General features: G+C 47.7%; 1 protein-coding gene across 4 annotated transcripts in view; it reads right to left on the minus strand.

The window, feature by feature from the left end:
* The window catches only part of CYRIA (CYFIP related Rac1 interactor A), an 84,788-nt gene that overhangs the window by 16,358 nt on the left and 49,913 nt on the right, over positions 1-18,517 (minus strand). For all 4 annotated transcript variants that reach the window (XM_048498870.1, XM_048498879.1, XM_048498854.1 and 1 more), the window contains one exon: positions 10,566-10,645. In XM_048498870.1, coding sequence (XP_048354827.1) covers positions 10,566-10,635 — 70 coding nt within the window. In that variant the 5' untranslated portion in view covers positions 10,636-10,645. The remainder of the gene's footprint in view (positions 1-10,565; positions 10,646-18,517) is intronic.

Below are 18,517 nucleotides of genomic sequence, written 5' to 3' on the forward strand. Positions count from 1 at the left end.
CTGGCCATTACACAGAAAAGCAGACAGTTAAAAGCAGGATCGTATAATTAGTCGTCCAGAGTCAAAAGAAGAAATATATCTAGTCCAAGATAAATATAATTCTTGTTGAATTCTGTAATGTTGAATTCTTACAAACTGGGATACAAAGAAGAGGAGGAGTTTGGATTTATATCCTGCCTTTCTCCTATAAGAAGTCTCCAAGCGGCTTACAAAGTCCTTCCCTTCCTCTCCCCACAACAGACACCTTGTAAGGCAGACAGGGCTGAGAGAGTTCTTAGAGGCTTCATGTTTAGGTGTGGGGAAACAAATCTGGTTCACCAGATTAGAGTCTGCCACTTGTAGTAGTGCACTGCCGTAATCTACAGCTTGGCCACAGTAGTAGAACGCTGGGGCATTAACGGACCTCATGACGCTTGCCGGTGCGCATCGCGACTCCCCCCACTCCTCATCCCCCCATGAGTCAATGGTCGAACTAGCCCACTCAATCACCGCGCTTAGGGGACAATGGTCTTGCCCCAGGTGAGGGTTAGGCTCAGACAGCGTGCGACGCTTCACCTCTCCAAGATGTAGCCAGATGAGAATCGCGCATCACATGATGATCTCTCTCATCTCCCGCCCTTCGCGTTCTCCCGGAACTCCCCGGTCCTCCTCCTCCTACACGCCTCGATGAGGTGGGTCAATAAAAGGTGCCAGGAACCGGCAGACGGGAGACTTCGCTAGGAACACGGACTCCTCCTCGTCTCCCGCTGCTGGCTTTTATCTCCACCTAGATGTTATCTCCGGCGTCTCGTCTGCGTTCTTACGCTGACCACGTAACACTACAAGCTGGTGCCGAAACCCGAATCCTCGAACCTCCGCACCCTGCTCTCGTCACGCTGGGAGAGAGGGCTTCGCGATATCGAAGTCCGCTGGATCGGGCGCGATCCAGGGACCACCGTTCGAGTGCATCGCTTCGTCCCTCTGGATCGGGCGCATCCAGAGACAGCGCTGCCCTAGGGACACTTCTCGTCCGGCCGGAACACCGGTGGGGAAGTATGGGAGCTTGCAAAAAGCAGGGCTTAGCGGTAACAACGCGTTGACGAACTGAAAGCGTTAACTGAAAGCGCACCCAATGCGGCAGGGTCCCCTGTTAAAGCAAGGGAGCTGCGCAAGTGGTTGAGGAGATTGAAGCTCGAGTGTAATCATGGTACCCAGAGGGGGGGACATTGAATCTGCATGGACTGTGGGGAAAACATCGGCGCACTTCTTAGCGACAGAGCCTCGCTACGATAAAGTCGTGGCTGCTACTGGCGTGGAGACAATGTTTTGTTAAGCCATCAGCCTGCAGACTCCTCGGCTCCCTTGCTGTAGAGCCGCCCTCGCTTTCGATCTTTTCACCTTCAATTTCAACCCCCGGAATTTTCTATCCACTAAATTGGGCCTGTCCTCCCTTCTGCCCCCCTCGGCTCCTTCACCCAATTCAAACTTCTCCGGCGGCTCAGCCGCCTCCCTCTATCCGCCTTCATTTTCCTCGGGTTAATTGCCACTGCACCTCCGTCAGCGCATATCGCGTAATGGCGCGGGTTTCAAAACTCTCGCCCAGAACGTATTAGTCCGCGATCTGCAGGAAGAAAGAAACCCTGGCGAGAGAAGGCGATGCCGAATTCTTGCATTGTGCCCCGTCTCACTTCCGCTGGCTACAGATACTGAGGGGGGGGGAGAGGGTGGCGATCATCCGGTGAGGTTGCCGAGTACCGCCCTAAACTATAACATCAGCACTGAGCTCCATGAAAAGCAATGCGGGGACGGACGGAGTCACTGTAGCCCCTACATTGTGAGAGGCATGCTGGAGGCTACATAAGAGAACCACCTAATGGTTCCCAGATGACTGGAAGACCACCGCTTTTACGCGATGCTCCTGAGCCCTGCATCAATTTGTGGTCTGGGAAGAAGTTGAGGGTTCCGCCAGCAGCAAGCTTCAACAGAGCAGCCACCTCTGGCGGCGTTTCTACCACGCATACCCGCTGCAGCTTTACGGTGGCTTCGATGCTTTTGCCGAATCAGCGATCAGATTGTCCTGCCGCTGAGGCCACACCCTTACGGTGCATGCCTCTGAGAAGTGTGCTTCTATAAGGCATTTGTCAAAGTCCCCAATGCCCGGCCAATAGCCAACCCAGAGTTTCTCCATCCATCCGGCAAAACCCCAAAGGCCCTATGCCTAATTTTGTGAACAGGTCTCCAGGAGCTCAGAGAGGCAGGTAGATAGCGAGAGGAGGCTCCAAAGCAGCGGGCTCCTCAATGGCCACCGCATAAAGAAGAGAAGCGCTTCCACACGAGTGCCGCGCCAGAACAATCCACGGGCCTGGGCAAAAAATCCTGAACTGAGCCGACATTATGCGCTTAAAAGGCTTGCCAGGACATCGGGTCCTCCGCCACCAAAGCTAGCCTCTCCTCGCAGCACTCTCCACCCGGGGCGGAGACAGTCTCCAGGATGACTGCTTTAACTGCGGCAGACCGGACGCTTCCGAAGGGGCAGTGTAATGGTATCCGGTGGGGGGGCCTACAACCCCGATGGAGGAGGGTCCTCCCTCAGGAGGAGGAAGGCCACCTAAAACCCGGTGCCCACGTTGCCGGAAGGCTTCCATTGGAGAAACGACTGCCCGCCGAGAACTCCGCACTTGGCGTCGCTTCCCCAACCAGGACCAAGGAGGAGAGTACTCAGAGCAGACCCAGCGCCAAGGCCCCTGCCAAAACCACCCCCCCTCTCGTGGCATCTGCGGCTGCGCATGTACACTCCAGCCCATCTCGCTTCAAGTTTCTACCCACGAAGGGTTCTCGTCGCTATTCCAACCCAGTATGGCTGAGCCCATCCCTACCCGGAGACTATTGGGCTGGTGCTGCCAAAGGCCTCTGCACGCTGAACAGGGACTGTTCATCGCGTCCGGGAAGTGATGCGAAGCTCCACGCCACCAAGGACCCATCCAATCTCCAGGTCTGGACAAACATCCCACAGGAGCTGCCCGCCTGAGCCAGCGCTGGGCGCTATCAGCCTGATTCTTCTTCTTGCCCCATGCGCTGCCAGCTTTGCCGGTAATCTAACAAAGGCTACGAGCCCCCAGCAGCCAACATGGGCGCAGCCTACACCACCGTGCTTAGCGGTGGAAGGCATCTATCGGGAAGCTCCCGGTCCATATCTGGAGCTTCGCCGGCCATAGAAGGGAGATGTAAGTTCAAAGGGCCTGGTGGACACCCGGCGCTGATGTTACCGTCAGCTATCAGAGCAGCCGAGAGGTTAACCAGTAATTTCGACCGGTGGCCGACGAGGCACCCGCTTTAGCATCTGGGGGGGTGGGGGGGAGACAAACCCGCGGAGCGGAGCATCCGTACTGGCTCACGGTCAACAGCCCAGGACTCGAGCGGCAGCTCACGAGTCCGCCCCCATTCGTTTTAGACATCCATGTCAATCAATCTGGGAAGGGAACCTCATGAGTCGGTCGGGTCAAAGCGACTCTTGGTCTGGGGATGGGTAAAGCCGTCACAGATCGTCTGATCCCAATCTGATGCCCTTCAGAAGACTGCTTGCTGAATTTCCGCGGGAAAACTGCTGTTTCCCTCTCCCTCCCCTCTTTCTCCTTCTGTTTTTTTCGACCAGGTAGAGGCGGGAGGGCCAAATTGGCCTGACTGGCCCTCCTGGATTAAAAAATCTGGGCCCGTCCACCTGATACCGCAGCACTGTCAGGACAGGGCCCAGTTTAAAAGAAGTGGCTGGCGGCATTATAGCCTCCCCTAATACCCACAAGGGGTTGCTGCAAAACACAGATCCTTCATGATTTGGGTGGGTGGTGTTACTGCCTTCACGCCGCCGTAATGCTTATAGGCGAGTGGTTTCGGCGGCAGCAATTCTCCCAAAGAGATAAGTCGGGATCACAAAAATTTGCGCACCATCCAGCTTCCATGCATTAGCCACCAAAGGTCACGGTAAGTGCAACTCCCTTTGCAAAAGAAACCCCCTTCCCTTCCTTTTCCTTTGTGTGTGCGAGGAATTTGCCTCTAATTGCCTGATTAGCTTCCATCCCCGGATACACCCTATCCCCAAAGGGGTGCTTTAAAGCCCTTTGTGTTGCTGATTAAGCATGCATACCCACAATCCCCAGGACTCCCGCCTCGTTCCTCCCCTCGAGGGCTCCGGACCTACCAGCCTTTGGCGCACCTGATGGCGCTTCTGAAGCCCGAAGTTACTCCACCAGGGGTGCATGCATACTACCTCCTGCCCTCCCCTGTCAAACAACTAAAGAAAGAGGAGTGTAGGGCCCCAGGAGGAGGATTGCATTAAAAGCTTAACCTTCACAGGCTGCAAAACAAGCCTTCTTCCCTTCCTATATATTAAATCTAAACACTAGCTTTACTCGGATCTCCCGCCATCATCTCTAGAACTGAGCCTGGCGGGACTCCGCCCAGTGAATCTGGGAAAGGGGTGTGCTTCAGTCCTCTTCCTACAGGTCCTCGTGTGTGGACTCCGATTACGCCATGACAGGCCAACCCATGGAATGAAACGCCAGGAAGAAACTAACCCCATCCCGGAGATGGAACACATCTTCTCTAGGAGGATCCCGGCCCAGCCTTATCTCAACAGGAACGCCCGTCGCCGCCACGCCCAAAGACCCGAATGACCTGGGAGAGGCGATCAGGCGACCACCAGCCAGGCTCCTAGAGCTGCTGGGCGCCAGCAAGAACCTGACTCTCGAGACACCCGAGAACCCTCTGTGCCGCTCTTCTTTGGCGTATCATCACCGGCCAAGTAACTCGGCGTCACCGCCCTGCCTGCTCTGCTGCCTCCTGCCGATGGCGATCCGCCAACTTCTGACGAAGCCATACACAGACCAACATCTGGGGAGCAGTTTGCTGCCGCTGCCAACGCCTTCATCCTTCTGCCTTTGCCAGTACCTGAGGTCGAAGTCGGAGCCTGCTAAGCTCCTGCCTGCTCACTGCCTGTAAAGCGCCCTGAGATCTTCTAGCGAGTCTCGCTAAGCCCCTTCATGAATGCCTCATCCATCAGGGTACTCTATGAGCCCGACTGGGGATCAGTCGCCCAAACCTCCCCGCCGGTAGCTCTCTCTCTTGTCACTAAGACTGTCGCTAACCACGATTCCAACACTCTGCATGCGCTTCGAGATCACCGGGGCGCAGCTAAGCGGGAACTCACCTAGGCCGCCCATCGCCTCCGGCCAATTGGAACTGCACACACACGAGGACATTCCCCATGTTCGAAACATCCTGCCCCCAGGGGCTGGTTCTGGACCTTTCGCAGGGAGAGAACGCTTTAATTACATTCCATACGCCTCGACTTTGCCGGAACTCTTTGTTGCCCCAGTCGCCTTCACCATCGCCCTACCCCAGGCTCCACCCCGAGCCCGATCGCCGGGCCAGCCGGGCCCGCTCCGCTCTGCCTTTCGACCCTCCTGTCGGATGCACGCTGTCGCCCTCTCGAGAAGCAGGATTGTTCGCCTGCAACTTCCCTAGTGGGAGTCCCCCGACCGGGCTTCTTACAATGCTAAGACTATTGGCCGGCTGGCCTGTGCCCACATGCTGAAGTCCATCAACTCCACCTCCACCGCATTTGGTAGCCCTGGCCTCCGAAAGGCAGCAGGAACTTCAGAACTCAAAGCGTTTACCCTAGACAATGGAGTGTCGCTATTGATTACTTGTTGTTGTTACACCACCAAGGTTGTGAGAATGTACATAATATGTGTTGTTTCAAGCTCTGTGATAATTCCCAGTTGATTCAATACATGAGAAGTCGCGTGGGAGCTGCAAGAAGTTGTATCTAATCTGAAGTATGATGTTTTGCTCCCATTGGGTGGTCCAGCCCTCTGGAGCTGGCTGCCGGAGGAGTGATGAGTTGAGTGCTATTGTACAGCTCTGCATAGAGTTTAATTGTGTGTACTTGCTATCCGGATCTTGTTTCAGCTTCAATGCGCGTCTAATATGTGCCTGTAACGTAATGTGTAAAGCTCCTCAGAATTTCCCTACCTCAGCCACTCAAAGTTCTAATGTTTTACACATTAGCAGCTTGGTCAGCTTGACCAAGCTTGACCAAGCAGTAGGAGACAAGCGTCCCTTTTAAATCGCTTCCTTAAGTATTTCGGCCCCCCCTTCTTTCTAAAATGTAAGCGAGGAGATGTAGTAGTGCACTGCCGTAATCCCAGCAGCCAGTAGGTAGGAACGCTTAGGGACGCCTTAACGGACCCTGCGGCCTTGCCGGTCGCATCGCACAGCCCCACTCTCCTCATCCCCCCCTTACGCGAGTCACGTGGGTCATGAACTGTCTGACTCCAATGCACCGGGCGCAGGGACAATGGTCTTGCCCCCCAGGTGAGGATTAGGCTCAGACAGCGATGCGACGCTTCCTTCTCCTCCTCAAGATCGTAGAGCAGATGTGAGATCATGCATCACATGATGATCTCCCCGACCTTCCCCGGCTTCTTCCCTGATTCTCCCCGGAACTCCCCCCGGGTCCCTCCTCCTCCACCACCCCGATAGGGTAACAATAAAAGGTGCCAGGAACCCGGCCCAGACGGGGAGACTTCGCTTCCAGAACATCGGACTCCTCCGGTCTCCCCAGCTGCTGGCGCATCTCCACCTAGATGTTATCTCAGCTGTCGTGCGCTGCGTTCTTACGCTGACCACGTGGGTCGACTACAGCCACTCATGTGGAGGAGAGGGGGATCAAACCCAGTTCTCCAGATTAGAGTCCACCTGCTGTTAACCACAACACTACCCAACACTGATCTTAGAAACTGAATGTTGCATTACAGCATGGAAGGTACACAAGGCTCTATCCAGAATGGGCCTCACCACTTTGGGGGAAGGGCATGAGTAGTATTAGGGGCATCTCTTTCCCCATGTCCTCAAAATATGTCAACCACTCTGGTCCCCTCCAGACAGAACCAAACATACTATGTATGTGGAAATGTATATTCCAAAAGCATGGTAGTTAAGGGCTAAATCTGAAACGGTACAGAAGTACACTGTCATGAACATTCCTTCTCTCTGTTTTACTCATGGGTACCTAGAGCAGGATATTATCTAAGTTTCTCCAAACCTTCCAAACCCTTTAAAAAAAAAACCTTACAAATTTTGAGAAAAACTTTTATGGGTTTGAGAAAAACTTCCCTTTAAAATAGTTTCCCTCCTTCAGACACACTGAATACAGGTCTCTAACTCTACAGGAAACAGTCAAATCTAGCAGTGCTCATTTTACAAGGAAAATGACTGCCACAACTAGCTTTACATCATCAAGATTCATCCTAATAGTTATTAATGTAGGCAGGTATTAAAAGCCTAAAATATTCTAAATTTTAGCAAGATTCTTTGGATTAGGATTTAGCACAGGAGTTATTGACAAAACAACATTAATGGTTAAAAATAAGCTCTGCAGAACCTGAACAGAGATGTGGTTTTGTTTTTACCATTTTAGCAACCCTGGATGCCAAGATGCAAATTTTTAAAACAAAAACGAAGCTTATGGGACACCGGGACGTAAACCTTACCCCTTCCTCCCCTTAGCTGGCTAAATTCTGTTGCTTATCTCTTTTCTTCCACACAAGCTTGTATGGTGGAAGTGAGCCCTTCTGGAAGAAAAGTGTTGAAAGCAGCAGAAATCAGGAATTTAAGACAGGGGAAGTAAGAGTTTACAACCTCATGCCGGGGCACTCCATCTTTGTTGGGAAAAAAAGTAAGCCTACACACGCAACTTTAGATGTGAACGGGTGGACATGCACTCAAATTTACTCGTATATCCCCGCCATGTATAATTTGTACCTGTCCTGTTATGGCAGTGGGTAAACATAGCTAAATATACACCTACTCAAAGTTTAAGTTCACTTACATGACAAATCTAAAACTACTAATTCCTGCACATTATAAATTATATCCAGTATTCCCTAGGCAATTTTCTTCATAGGGGGAAGACATGATATGGAGGGTGCATATGCCTAATAAAGGTAATGAATGAATGAATGAATGAATGAATGAATGAATGAATGAATGAATGAATGAATGAATGATATGGAGGGTCCTTTCAAATTGATCATCCTAGAATTTCAAAATGGTACAATTTTGCTGGACGTATCAATCACACGAGATCTTATGCATTTACACAGTTTCATAATGTTGTAAATCTTTCCACAACGTTATTCCTTTAATCCAAACTTCTCTCATGTTAGCTGAAAAGGCAGAGGTCTTTAAGAATATTGTACTTCCCACTTGATGAGGTCCCGCTGAGACTTGCTGGCTCAGTTAAGAGCCTACAAGTTATACTGAATCTAGCATTATTGCTGGAGAAGCATGCTAATGCAGTTGCAAAACAATGCATTCTGACCATTTCAGCCTTGAAGATGGCCCTCCATCTTGACTTGGCTGATCTGGCCATGTGGATCAATGCCATGGCTATCTTGAGTGTAGACTACTGTCATGCATTCTGTGTGGATTTGCCTTTAAAGAACTCGGAAAATCCAGCTTGTACAGAATGCCCAATTACTCTAGGGTGCAGGTGGAGCATGCCTGTTCCACTCATTTTGCAGACACTCCATTGGTTAATAATCCATTACTGTGTTCAGTACAAGTTTCTGATTATTCCCTAGAAGGCTTTGCTTGTCAGCATGGTGTTGTGGTTAAGAGCAGGTGGAGTCTAATCTGGAAAACCAGGCTTGATTCCCCACTCCTCCACCTGAGTGCCAGAGGCTTATCTAGTGAACCAGATGTGTTCCGCACTCCTACATTCCTGTTGGGTGACCTGGGGCTAATCACAGTTCTTCGAAACTCTCTCAGCCCCACCAACCTCACAAGGTGTCTGTTGTGGGGAGAGGAAGGAAAGGATCTTGTAAGCCACCTTGAGTCTCCTTACAGGAGTGAAAGGTGGGGTATAAATCCAAACTCTTCTTCTTATATTGGGCACACTTTGACAGGGTTGTTTTAATTGTTTTCTGATTCCATTATCCTACTGCATGGTTTTTATTGGATGTTTTATGCCATTTGCCTGATTTAAAAAAAATGTTTTTTAACCAGAGTCTCAGCAAGGAAGGCAGGTTGTAAATTAATTAAGGAACTGCCCCAACTACATGCATTTGAAATTACATATCTTTGCTATAATTCAGTGAAATACGCAATTAGAAAACTTATCTGAAAACTATATTTTAAAAGATGATAGATGTATAGTTCAGAAAATGCAATCTAAACATTCACTTTCAATTACCTTTTTCAATTACAATTTCCATGAATTCAACAATGACAGACAAGGCACCATATAAACAATTATTTTATTACCTTTCATCAAACAGGTAGATACAAATCTATTAACGACAAGTCTAATATACCGAGGTAATTGTGGATAGCCATCAAAGGTTTTCTAGTTTACTTTTTGCATGACGCTCAAGTTCTGAATGGTATCCACTCTCATATACATTTATTTAAAACATTTTCATTCCCCCTTCCACCTGATCAGTGTCCATATGAATGAAAGAAAACACTTTTTTAAAAAAAGTATTTTTAAACAAAGTAATTTGGTCATAAATCCTTTTGGAATACATCATAAGCCACTTAAAATGATCAATTTGTACATGCAAGTGTGAGGGGGCAAAGGTTTAGGAAGCAAAAATAGTGGTTCCCCCACTATTCTTCTCTTTGATAAAACTGATGTCTGAATACATTACTACAGTGTTCCTGTAACATGGGTTGGATCTAACCAGTGTTTTCACATTATTTCACCCAATTCCCCTTCTTACAATAGCCCTTATGCCCCATGGCTTTTGTACACGCAGCTCCCATGATCCTCGGCAAACCTTTTGGATGGTCAAAGGGATCACAATCCTCTATTTTTCACCATTAAAAAAGCTGGTTGGATCTAAGCCAACACAGTTGTCTTGGTTTTAAAACATTCTCAAATGAAAACGCTACTAGCCAAACAAGAAAGCTCCATCAATCACCTGTCCATATAGTAGCCACATTACATGGTGTCAAAGGTGTCAAACTCGCGGCCCTCCAGATGTTATGGACTACAGTTCCCACCATCCCCATGCCATAACATCCATAACATCTGGAGGGCTGCGAGTTTGACACCTGTGCATTAGATCATTAGATGACCATTTTAATTCATACTAATGTTTATGAAATATGATATTGGTGGTTTGGATGATCTGAGCAGTTAACTGTTGAGAGGACACTGGAATGCTGTAAGTGGCATGTGCTGTATCACCATACATTACAGTACGTTAATAGATGCAATTTATTAGGAATAAAAATGAGAAAAGAATACAAGCCAAATTTTGCTCACTTTCAAAGAGAAATTTTAAAAAAATGGCTCTGATCAAACTCTGTGCAAGTGAGAACTTTTAATAGATTCCCACTTGGTTCCTGAAAAACAGGACAGGAACAGGAAAGGTACTCCGAGAGAACAACTATCGAAAGCATTAAGTCAGATCACTTGTATGGCTTGAACACATTTATCTGTTAAAGTGAATCAGGCTTGTACATTCCTTCTCAAACTTTTCCTAAATCAGGGACAATGATGTTCTAATCTTTGAACTTACTTTCAAAATCCAGGAAAAAGTGTGGGTTGTTTTCAATTTCCCTGGAAAGGACTTTAAGGAGGTTACCCATACCAGCAAACCTAGTGAATGCAACAAAACCATAAAGAGTTAAATCTGCACAATCAGAATGCTAACAAACGCAAAGGCTTAACACTTTCTGCTCTTCTCATTCACACTGAAAAAATACAATTAATCGCTGATGAAAATACAAAGTACCAGGAAGACTAATAGGGAGCAGCGACCACAGCATCCAGTGGGTAGATCCAGGAATGTAGCAAGAAAATGTTCATGGGGAGTGAGGTGGGGCGGGCAAATCAGTTCAGTGGTGGTCAACCCATCATTATTTTTGTGTGTGTGTTGATATTTATTAACCAATATCTACTTGAGTCTTAATGTGTATACTTCATATAAAGCAATGTAACTGAATAGCATGAGGAATCGAATAAGCCATAAGCAATCTAGGATTACAAAAATTACAAAAGTGCAAAAAGTACAGATGGCCTCTCTCTCTCTCTCTCTCTCTCTCTCTCTCTCTCTCTCTCTCTCTCTCTCTCTCTCTCTCACACACACACACACACACACACACACACACACACACACACACACACACACACACACACACACACACACACGGGCTTTTTGAATTAGGACACTTCAGCCCTGCTGACTTCTAATTCTGCTCTAGCAAACTGCATGGAGAATTCACATTAGGAAGATTTATGCTAAGATTCATATTTTTTTTAACCTCAGCTCCCTCCTTTCTTTATAGAGAATTTACACTCGAAAGACTCATGATGAGTTTAACACCAATCCTAGTGCTGATTGGAGGGGCATGAAAAATAATTGATGGGGATCATGCTTGTTTTGTTGTACTGGTCGTTGACTGTAAATAAATGATTGATTGGTTGGTTGATTGGTTGGTTGATTGATTGGTTGATTGAATGATGGGGATCAGCTCCCATTTGCGCTACCGTGGCTATAGACCTGGTGGATCTATGAACCCTCCAAGAAGCTGGTTCTGGTGGGTTTTCTGGGCTGTGTGGCCGTGGTTTGGTGGATCTTGTTCCTAACGTTTTGCCTGCATCTGTGAATTTGTGAACCTCACCTCCTCCCTGATGAAATCAATCATCTAGACTGGGCTCTGCAGGCTAATGGCTACTCCACAACAGAAATCAGAAGAGCTTTAAGACCAAGAGACCAAGAGAAACCCGGAGGACTGAGGAGAAACAGCCCACCACAGGAAAAATATTTCTACCGTACATCAAGGGAATCACTGATCAAATAGGGAAACTGATGAAGAAACAACCTAAAAACCATCTTCAAAACTACCAGGAAAATACAGCAGATGCTACGCTCAGCAAAGGATAAGAGAGATCCCCTCACTTCTGCAGGAGTTTATCGCATACCCTGCAGCTATGGAAAGGTCTACATAGGAACCACAAAATGCAGCATTCAAACTCTTATTAAGGAGCATGAAAGACACTGTCGGCTTAACCATCCTGAAAAATCGGCAGTTGCAGAACCTGTCTTAAACAAAACTGGACATAACATTTTATTTGAAAAAACTGAAATTCTGGACAATTCAGAAGGTTACTTTGTCAGACTGCACAGGGAGATCATTGAAATTCACAAACACCAAGACAGCTTCAACAGGAAAGAAGAGACTCTGAGAATTAACAAAGCTTGGCTACCAGTACTACCAGTACTTAAAAACACCAAAAGCAAACCCCGAGGGCATGCTAAATTCAGGAACAATGGCCTCCACCCAAACACAGGATTTGCATTCACCAATACTTCTGCTGCTGCAGGGCATGAAAATGTGAATCACTCCCTGGACTGATAAGCCCCACCCGCAATACAATACTATCAACCACATCTTTGCATAACAAGTTCCACCCAAACACTTACTGATTGGTTCCCCACCCTGGGACATGGACAATATATACCCCAAACATTCCCTTCTCTCTGGACACAGTGTGTAACAGACTTCCCTCAGTGATACACCTCTGAAGATGCCAGGTGCAGATGCAGGCGAAATGTTAGGAACAAGATCCACCAGACCACAGCCACACAGTCCAGAAAACTCACCAGAACCAGTTGAATCTGGCCGTGATAGCTTTCAATAATACCTCCAAGAAGCCTTCCTCTAGCTTAAGGAAACTTCCTCTGCATTAAGTGACTTATGTTGTAGGGGGAGCCACTTAAGTTGGAGGGACATTGCTCAGTGGTGTGGTGGGATAGGGACAGTGTGCAATCCCACAGGCTAACTATAGAAAGGACCTTGAGTGACCACAAAAATGTACACAAATTGCCTCAGTTACCAAGGCTGGAAACAAGATGTTTCCAATGACTGAAAGTACTAAAGTAGAGGAATCGTTGCCAGTGGTGGTCGCATAGCTTCACACGGATTCTCATGAAGAATAGACTTCCCTGTATACATATAAACACTCTTCTTATTTTTTAAAGTTTTTAAAGTTTTTTAAAGTTTAAAGTTATTTAAAGTTATTTTTTAAAGTTTGGGCTTAGGGCGTCTTACAACATTGCCCCATTATGATAAATAGTCATCTATATACATAAAACCAACAATTAAAATCATCATTTAAAATTCCACTAACTCAGAAATTCGAAGAGATTCAAGCAGCCTACAGATACAACAAATCCTCATCATAACTAGTGGGGCAAATAAAAAAGAAGAAGAGAGAGGTGAAAGGGAAAGAACAAGGGAAAAGGGCAAAACTTGGAAAAGAGAAGGGGAGAAAGGAAGGCTGGAGGAGGAAAAGAGGGGACGGAGGGGAAGTGTTATGCCCCTTCAGAGGCCAGCTGGTACCATTGTGGCCTCAACCTTAAGCCTGTGGAACAACTCCAACTTGTATATAGTCCCGCAGGGCCTTGGTTTCACTAGACCAGGGGTAGGGAACCTGCGGCTCTCCAGATGTTCAGGAACTACAATTCCCATCAGCCTCTGTCAGCATGGCCAGTTGGCCATGCTGGTAGAAAACTGATGGGAAGTATGTTCCTGAACATCTAGCTGCAGATACCTAGGCTGGGAGAGTGTTACCAGGCTGGAGCCAGAGCCAAAAAAACCCTGGCCATGGTCAAGGCCAATCACACTTCTCAGGGACCACGAGTAAGTGGTTATTTTCAAATCTCAAAGCTCCCTCAGGGATGCACCAGGAAAGACAGTGCCTAAGGTATGCAGGTCCAGAAGAAGAAGAAGAAGAAGAAGAACAAGAAGAACAAGAAGAAGAAGAAGAAGAGGAAGAAGAAGAAGAGGAAGAAGAAGAAGAAGAGGAAGAAGAAGAGGAGAGAGAGAGGAGGAAGGAAGGGGAGAGGAAGAGGAGAGAAAGGGAGGAAGAGGAAGAGGGAGAAGAGAGGGGAGGAAGGAGAGGAGGAGGGAGGGAAGGGAGGGAAAGAAAGAAGAAGAGGGAGGGAGGGAGGGAGGGAGGAGGAGGAGTTTGGATTTATATCCCTCCTTTCTCTCCTGCAAGGAGACTCAAAGGAGCTTACAAACTACTTCCCCTTCCCCCCTCACAACAAACACCCTGTAAGGTAGGTGGGGCTGAGAGAGCTCAGAAGAACTGTGACTAGCCCAAGGTCACTCAGCTGGCATGGGTGGGAGTGCACAGGCTAATCTGAATTCCCCAGATAAGTCTCCACAGCTCAGGCGGCAAAGCGGGGAATCAAACCCAGTTCCTCCAGATTAGAGTACACCTGCTCTTAATCACTACACCACTGCTGCTCCATTAGGAGCATTGTACGTAAGCACAAACACCTTGAACTACGCCACCGTAGCTCCACCTGGAGCCAGTGCAATTGGTGGAGCACTGGTTGGATGTGTGCCCACCATGGAGTCCCTGTCAGGACTCTTGCTGTTGCATTCTGGACCAGCTGGAGCTTCCTGAGCTGACCCAATGGTTTAGAACGCATTGCAGAAATCTAGTCTGGAGGTAACTGTTGCATAGATTATTGTGGCACAATCAGGATGGGAAAGATAGGGCACCAGCTACTTTGCCTTTGCCTGGTGGAGATGGAAAAATGTTGTGCAAGGTGTGTGTGTTACCTGGGCCTCCATAGCTCCAAAGTCCAGGAGCACACAGTAGGTACCGGCATAAGCTGAATGCCATCCAGAGCTGGAAGAAGGCACTCCCCACACAACCCAAGCTGATCCAGCCACTTCTGTCTTAAGTGGATTCAACTTCAGTCAGTTCTCTAGTATACATCCCACTATGGCATCCAGACAACTGGCCAAAACCCCTGGGGAGGCTTCTGGATGATCTTCCATCATCAGATATAACAGGGTATCAGTATATTGACGACAGCCAAGCCCAAACCTTCATATCAACAGGAACATGAAGTGGTTCCCTGAACACACACACCTCATAACATCAAAGAGAGAGGGGGACATTTATGCTGGTGCAGTGTACGAGCCCGCACCAGCATCGAAGGGGGTATTCCCTGGGGTGGAGGCAGCTTTAGTTGCCTTCCTGAGCCCTTTCGGACCAGGAACGCCCCCTTTTTGCTGGTGTTGACTTATGCCAGCAAAATTAGTGGCAGCTGCCGCTGACTTATGCCAACAAAAGGGGCAGCAGCAGCATAGTTGCACCATCCCTGGTCGTGTCCTTAGGGCTGCACTTCCTGTGTCTATGAGCCAGTCGCTGTCAGTCCAATGTATCTCTCACAGGGCTGCTCTCAGCATAAATTGGGAAAATCATGAACTCTACTCTGAGCTTCTTGGAAGAAGGGCGGGAAAAATGTGATAGACATTCCATCAGTGCAGATGTCTTCCTGCTAACCACAGTGACCAGCCCCAAGAACTTTATCAAAACCTGGCCTAAGCAAAAATTCTATATTTGTCAATTAATTCAGTAGGACTTAGTTTTGAGGACTTATAGCAGCGGTTCTCAACCTGTGGAGTTTGTGTTGTGACTCCTTTGCGGGTCGAACAACCCTTTCACAGGGGTCGCCTAAGACTCTCTGCATCAGTGTTCTTCATCTGTAAAATGGATAAATGTTAGGGTTGGGGGTCACCACAATACAAGGAACTGTATTACAGGGTTGCGGTTGAGAACCACTGACTTATATAATCTGAAAACAAAGCCCAGAAGTCTAAAATATGTCCTCCTATGTCATTCAAGAGAAATAGCAAGTTAGGAACCCTATTTTTACATTGATTGATTTAAGATAACACTTGGGCAAGGATAAAAAAATTGAATATTACTATATAAAATGCACACAGCGGAAAGAGCAATAAAAGTGAGAGTGAAATGCATGTTAGCACTTGCACATCACAAACAATTTGCTGATGCTTTGGAATCCTTCCAAATGTTATTACTCCCCTACCCCCACCCCAAAAAACCCTGAAAAGGCTAAACGATTATTTTAAAGTAAGTTTTCCAGACCTGCCATCTACAGTTATTGGTTTCTTTTATTTCCCCAGCAAGCAAAATTGGCGTAAGCAGCTTTTGTGCAAAAGATCCGTAGAAACAACGGGTACTGTACTAAACACTTAATGAGTCTGAACTAATTTGTAGGAGCTGAGCTCTCTCACACCATGGGTGTTCCAAGAAAAATATTCTCCAACGCATGAAAATTTAAGCTATTCCAACTGGGAATCATTCAGGGCTTTAAAAATTACTTAAAGCAATGACAAATTATGGTTGAAGAATCAAATCGTACAAGAGCTTGAATGTATAAAAACGCTGTCCCTTGGCATTTTCCCTTGGGAACATTCTATGTCAGCGAACTAACTTAACAAATGTGTCATGTGACTGAAGTCATCAAAAGTTGTTGTGTAGCCACAGAAATTAGTCAAAAATAATTATTATTAATCTCCAAAGGTGTAATAACGCTAGTTTGCTTCATTAATTTTGCTTTAGTATTTTCATTCTACTGAACTTAATTAGTAAAAAATGTTGGACTAACATTCATAGGTGTCCTATTTTAAACAAGAAAACAAACCAATAGACCAAATACACTGGACAGGAACAGAAAAATGTCAGCAAGCACCAAGATGAAAACTTCACAATTTATCAACTATGAGAGAGAGAGAGAGGGAGAGGGAGAGGGAGAGGGGGGGGGGGGGGGGGGGGGGGGGGGGGGGGGGGGGGGGGGGGGGGGGGGGGGGGGGGGGGGGGGGGGGGGGGGGGGGGGGGGGGGGGGGGGGGGGGGGGGGGGGGGGGGGGGGGGGGGGGGGGGGGGGGGGGGGGGGGGGGGGGGGGGGGGGGGGGGGGGGGGGGGGGGGGGGGGGGGGGGGGGGGGGGGGGAGAGGGGGGGAGGGAGAGAGAGGGAGAGAGAGAGGCATCAAATCACAGCTGGTTTATGGTGACCCTGTAAGGTTTTCAAGGCAAGAGATGTTCAGAGGTGTTTTGCCATTGCCTGCCTCTGCATGAGCTAAGAGAGTTCTGAGAGAACTGTGACTGACCCAACTGTGAGAGAACTGTGACATCCAGCAGACTTCATGTGGAAGAGTAGGGACTGAAACCCAGTTCTCCAGACTCGAATCCACCATTCTTAACCACTACATTTACTAATTATGTCATCCTGGAGACTTTTCTCAGGATAGGAGGATGTTCCATAGTCTCAGATTAGTAACTCTCTTCTAAAAGAGGACATTGCTTCTCAAATATGTTCAACTAAGTCTCAAAAACTCTCTCCATTGTCCTAATTTATAACAGATTCTAGAGCAGTGATGGCGAACCTTTTCGAGACGGAGTGCCCAGATTGCAACCCAAACCCCACTTATTTATCACAAAGTGCCAACAGGGCAATTTAACCTGAATACTGAGATTTTAGTTTAGAAAAAACGGTTGGCTCTGAGGCGTGTGTTCTCGGGAGTAAGCTAGGTGGTAGTCGGTGGCTTTGCTTTGAAGCAACCATGCAACTCTTCGAATGGGTGAATCACGACCCTAGGAGGGTTTACTGAGAAGCAAGCCCCATTGCCAGCAACCGAGCTTACTCCCAGGTAAAAGATCACGCTTTAGCTCTTTGCATGAAAATCAATGGGGTTTAACAGCGCTTAACAGAGTTACCTACAAGGTTTCCCCCAAACTGCTTCCCCAAAACTAGTTTAATGCTAATAATCGAGCCCAGAGGCCCAGGCCAGCCTAGATGTGGGGGGGGGGGGGAGGACTCTGTTTGCAAGTGCCCACAGAGAGGGCTCTGAGTGCCATCTCTGGCACCCGTGCCGTAGGTTCGCCACCACTGTGCTAGAGTTTATAGTTTTGGATTATGGATTCATTTGAAACACTGTTTATACTTTGGTTCTACTTCACTGTCAACATTCCTCTCTGTCACAAGGTAAACTTGGAAAGGATTGGGGAGGGGGATCTACCTGGGATCTGACCATGGCCCAAACTAACTTATTTGAGACTGCCTGGGGGAGCTAAGAAGAAAAAGAAGAACAGGAGGAGGAGGAGGAGTTTGAACATAAGAACATAAGAACAAGCTAGCTGGATCAGACCAAAGTCCATCCAATCTAGCTCTCTGCTACTCGCAGTGGCCCACCAGGTGCCTTTGGGAGCTCACATGTAGGATGTGAACGCAATGGCCTTCTGCGGCTGCTGCTCCCGATCACCTGGTCTGTTAAGGCATTTGCAATCTCAGATCAAAGAGGATCAAGATTGGTAGCCATAAATCGACTTCTCCTCCATAAATCTGTCCAAACCCCTTTTTAAAGCTATCCAGGTTAGTGGCCACATCCCACCCACCTCCTGTGGCAGCATATTCCAAACACCAATCACCGCGTTAGTGATGAAGAAGTGTTTCCTTTTATTAGTCCTAATTCTTCCCCCAGCATTTTCAATGAATGCCCCTGGTTCTAGTATTGTAGAGAAAGAGACAGAAAAAATTTCTCTCTGTCAACATTTTCTACCCATGCATAATTTTGTAAGACTTCAATCATATCCCCCCTCAGCTGCCTCACCTCTCCAAACTAAAAAAAAAGGAGTCCCAAA

The sequence above is a fragment of the Sphaerodactylus townsendi genome, linkage group LG01 (genome assembly GCF_021028975.2).
Source record: "Sphaerodactylus townsendi isolate TG3544 linkage group LG01, MPM_Stown_v2.3, whole genome shotgun sequence".
In the NCBI taxonomy this organism is placed as follows: domain Eukaryota; kingdom Metazoa; phylum Chordata; class Lepidosauria; order Squamata; family Sphaerodactylidae; genus Sphaerodactylus; species Sphaerodactylus townsendi.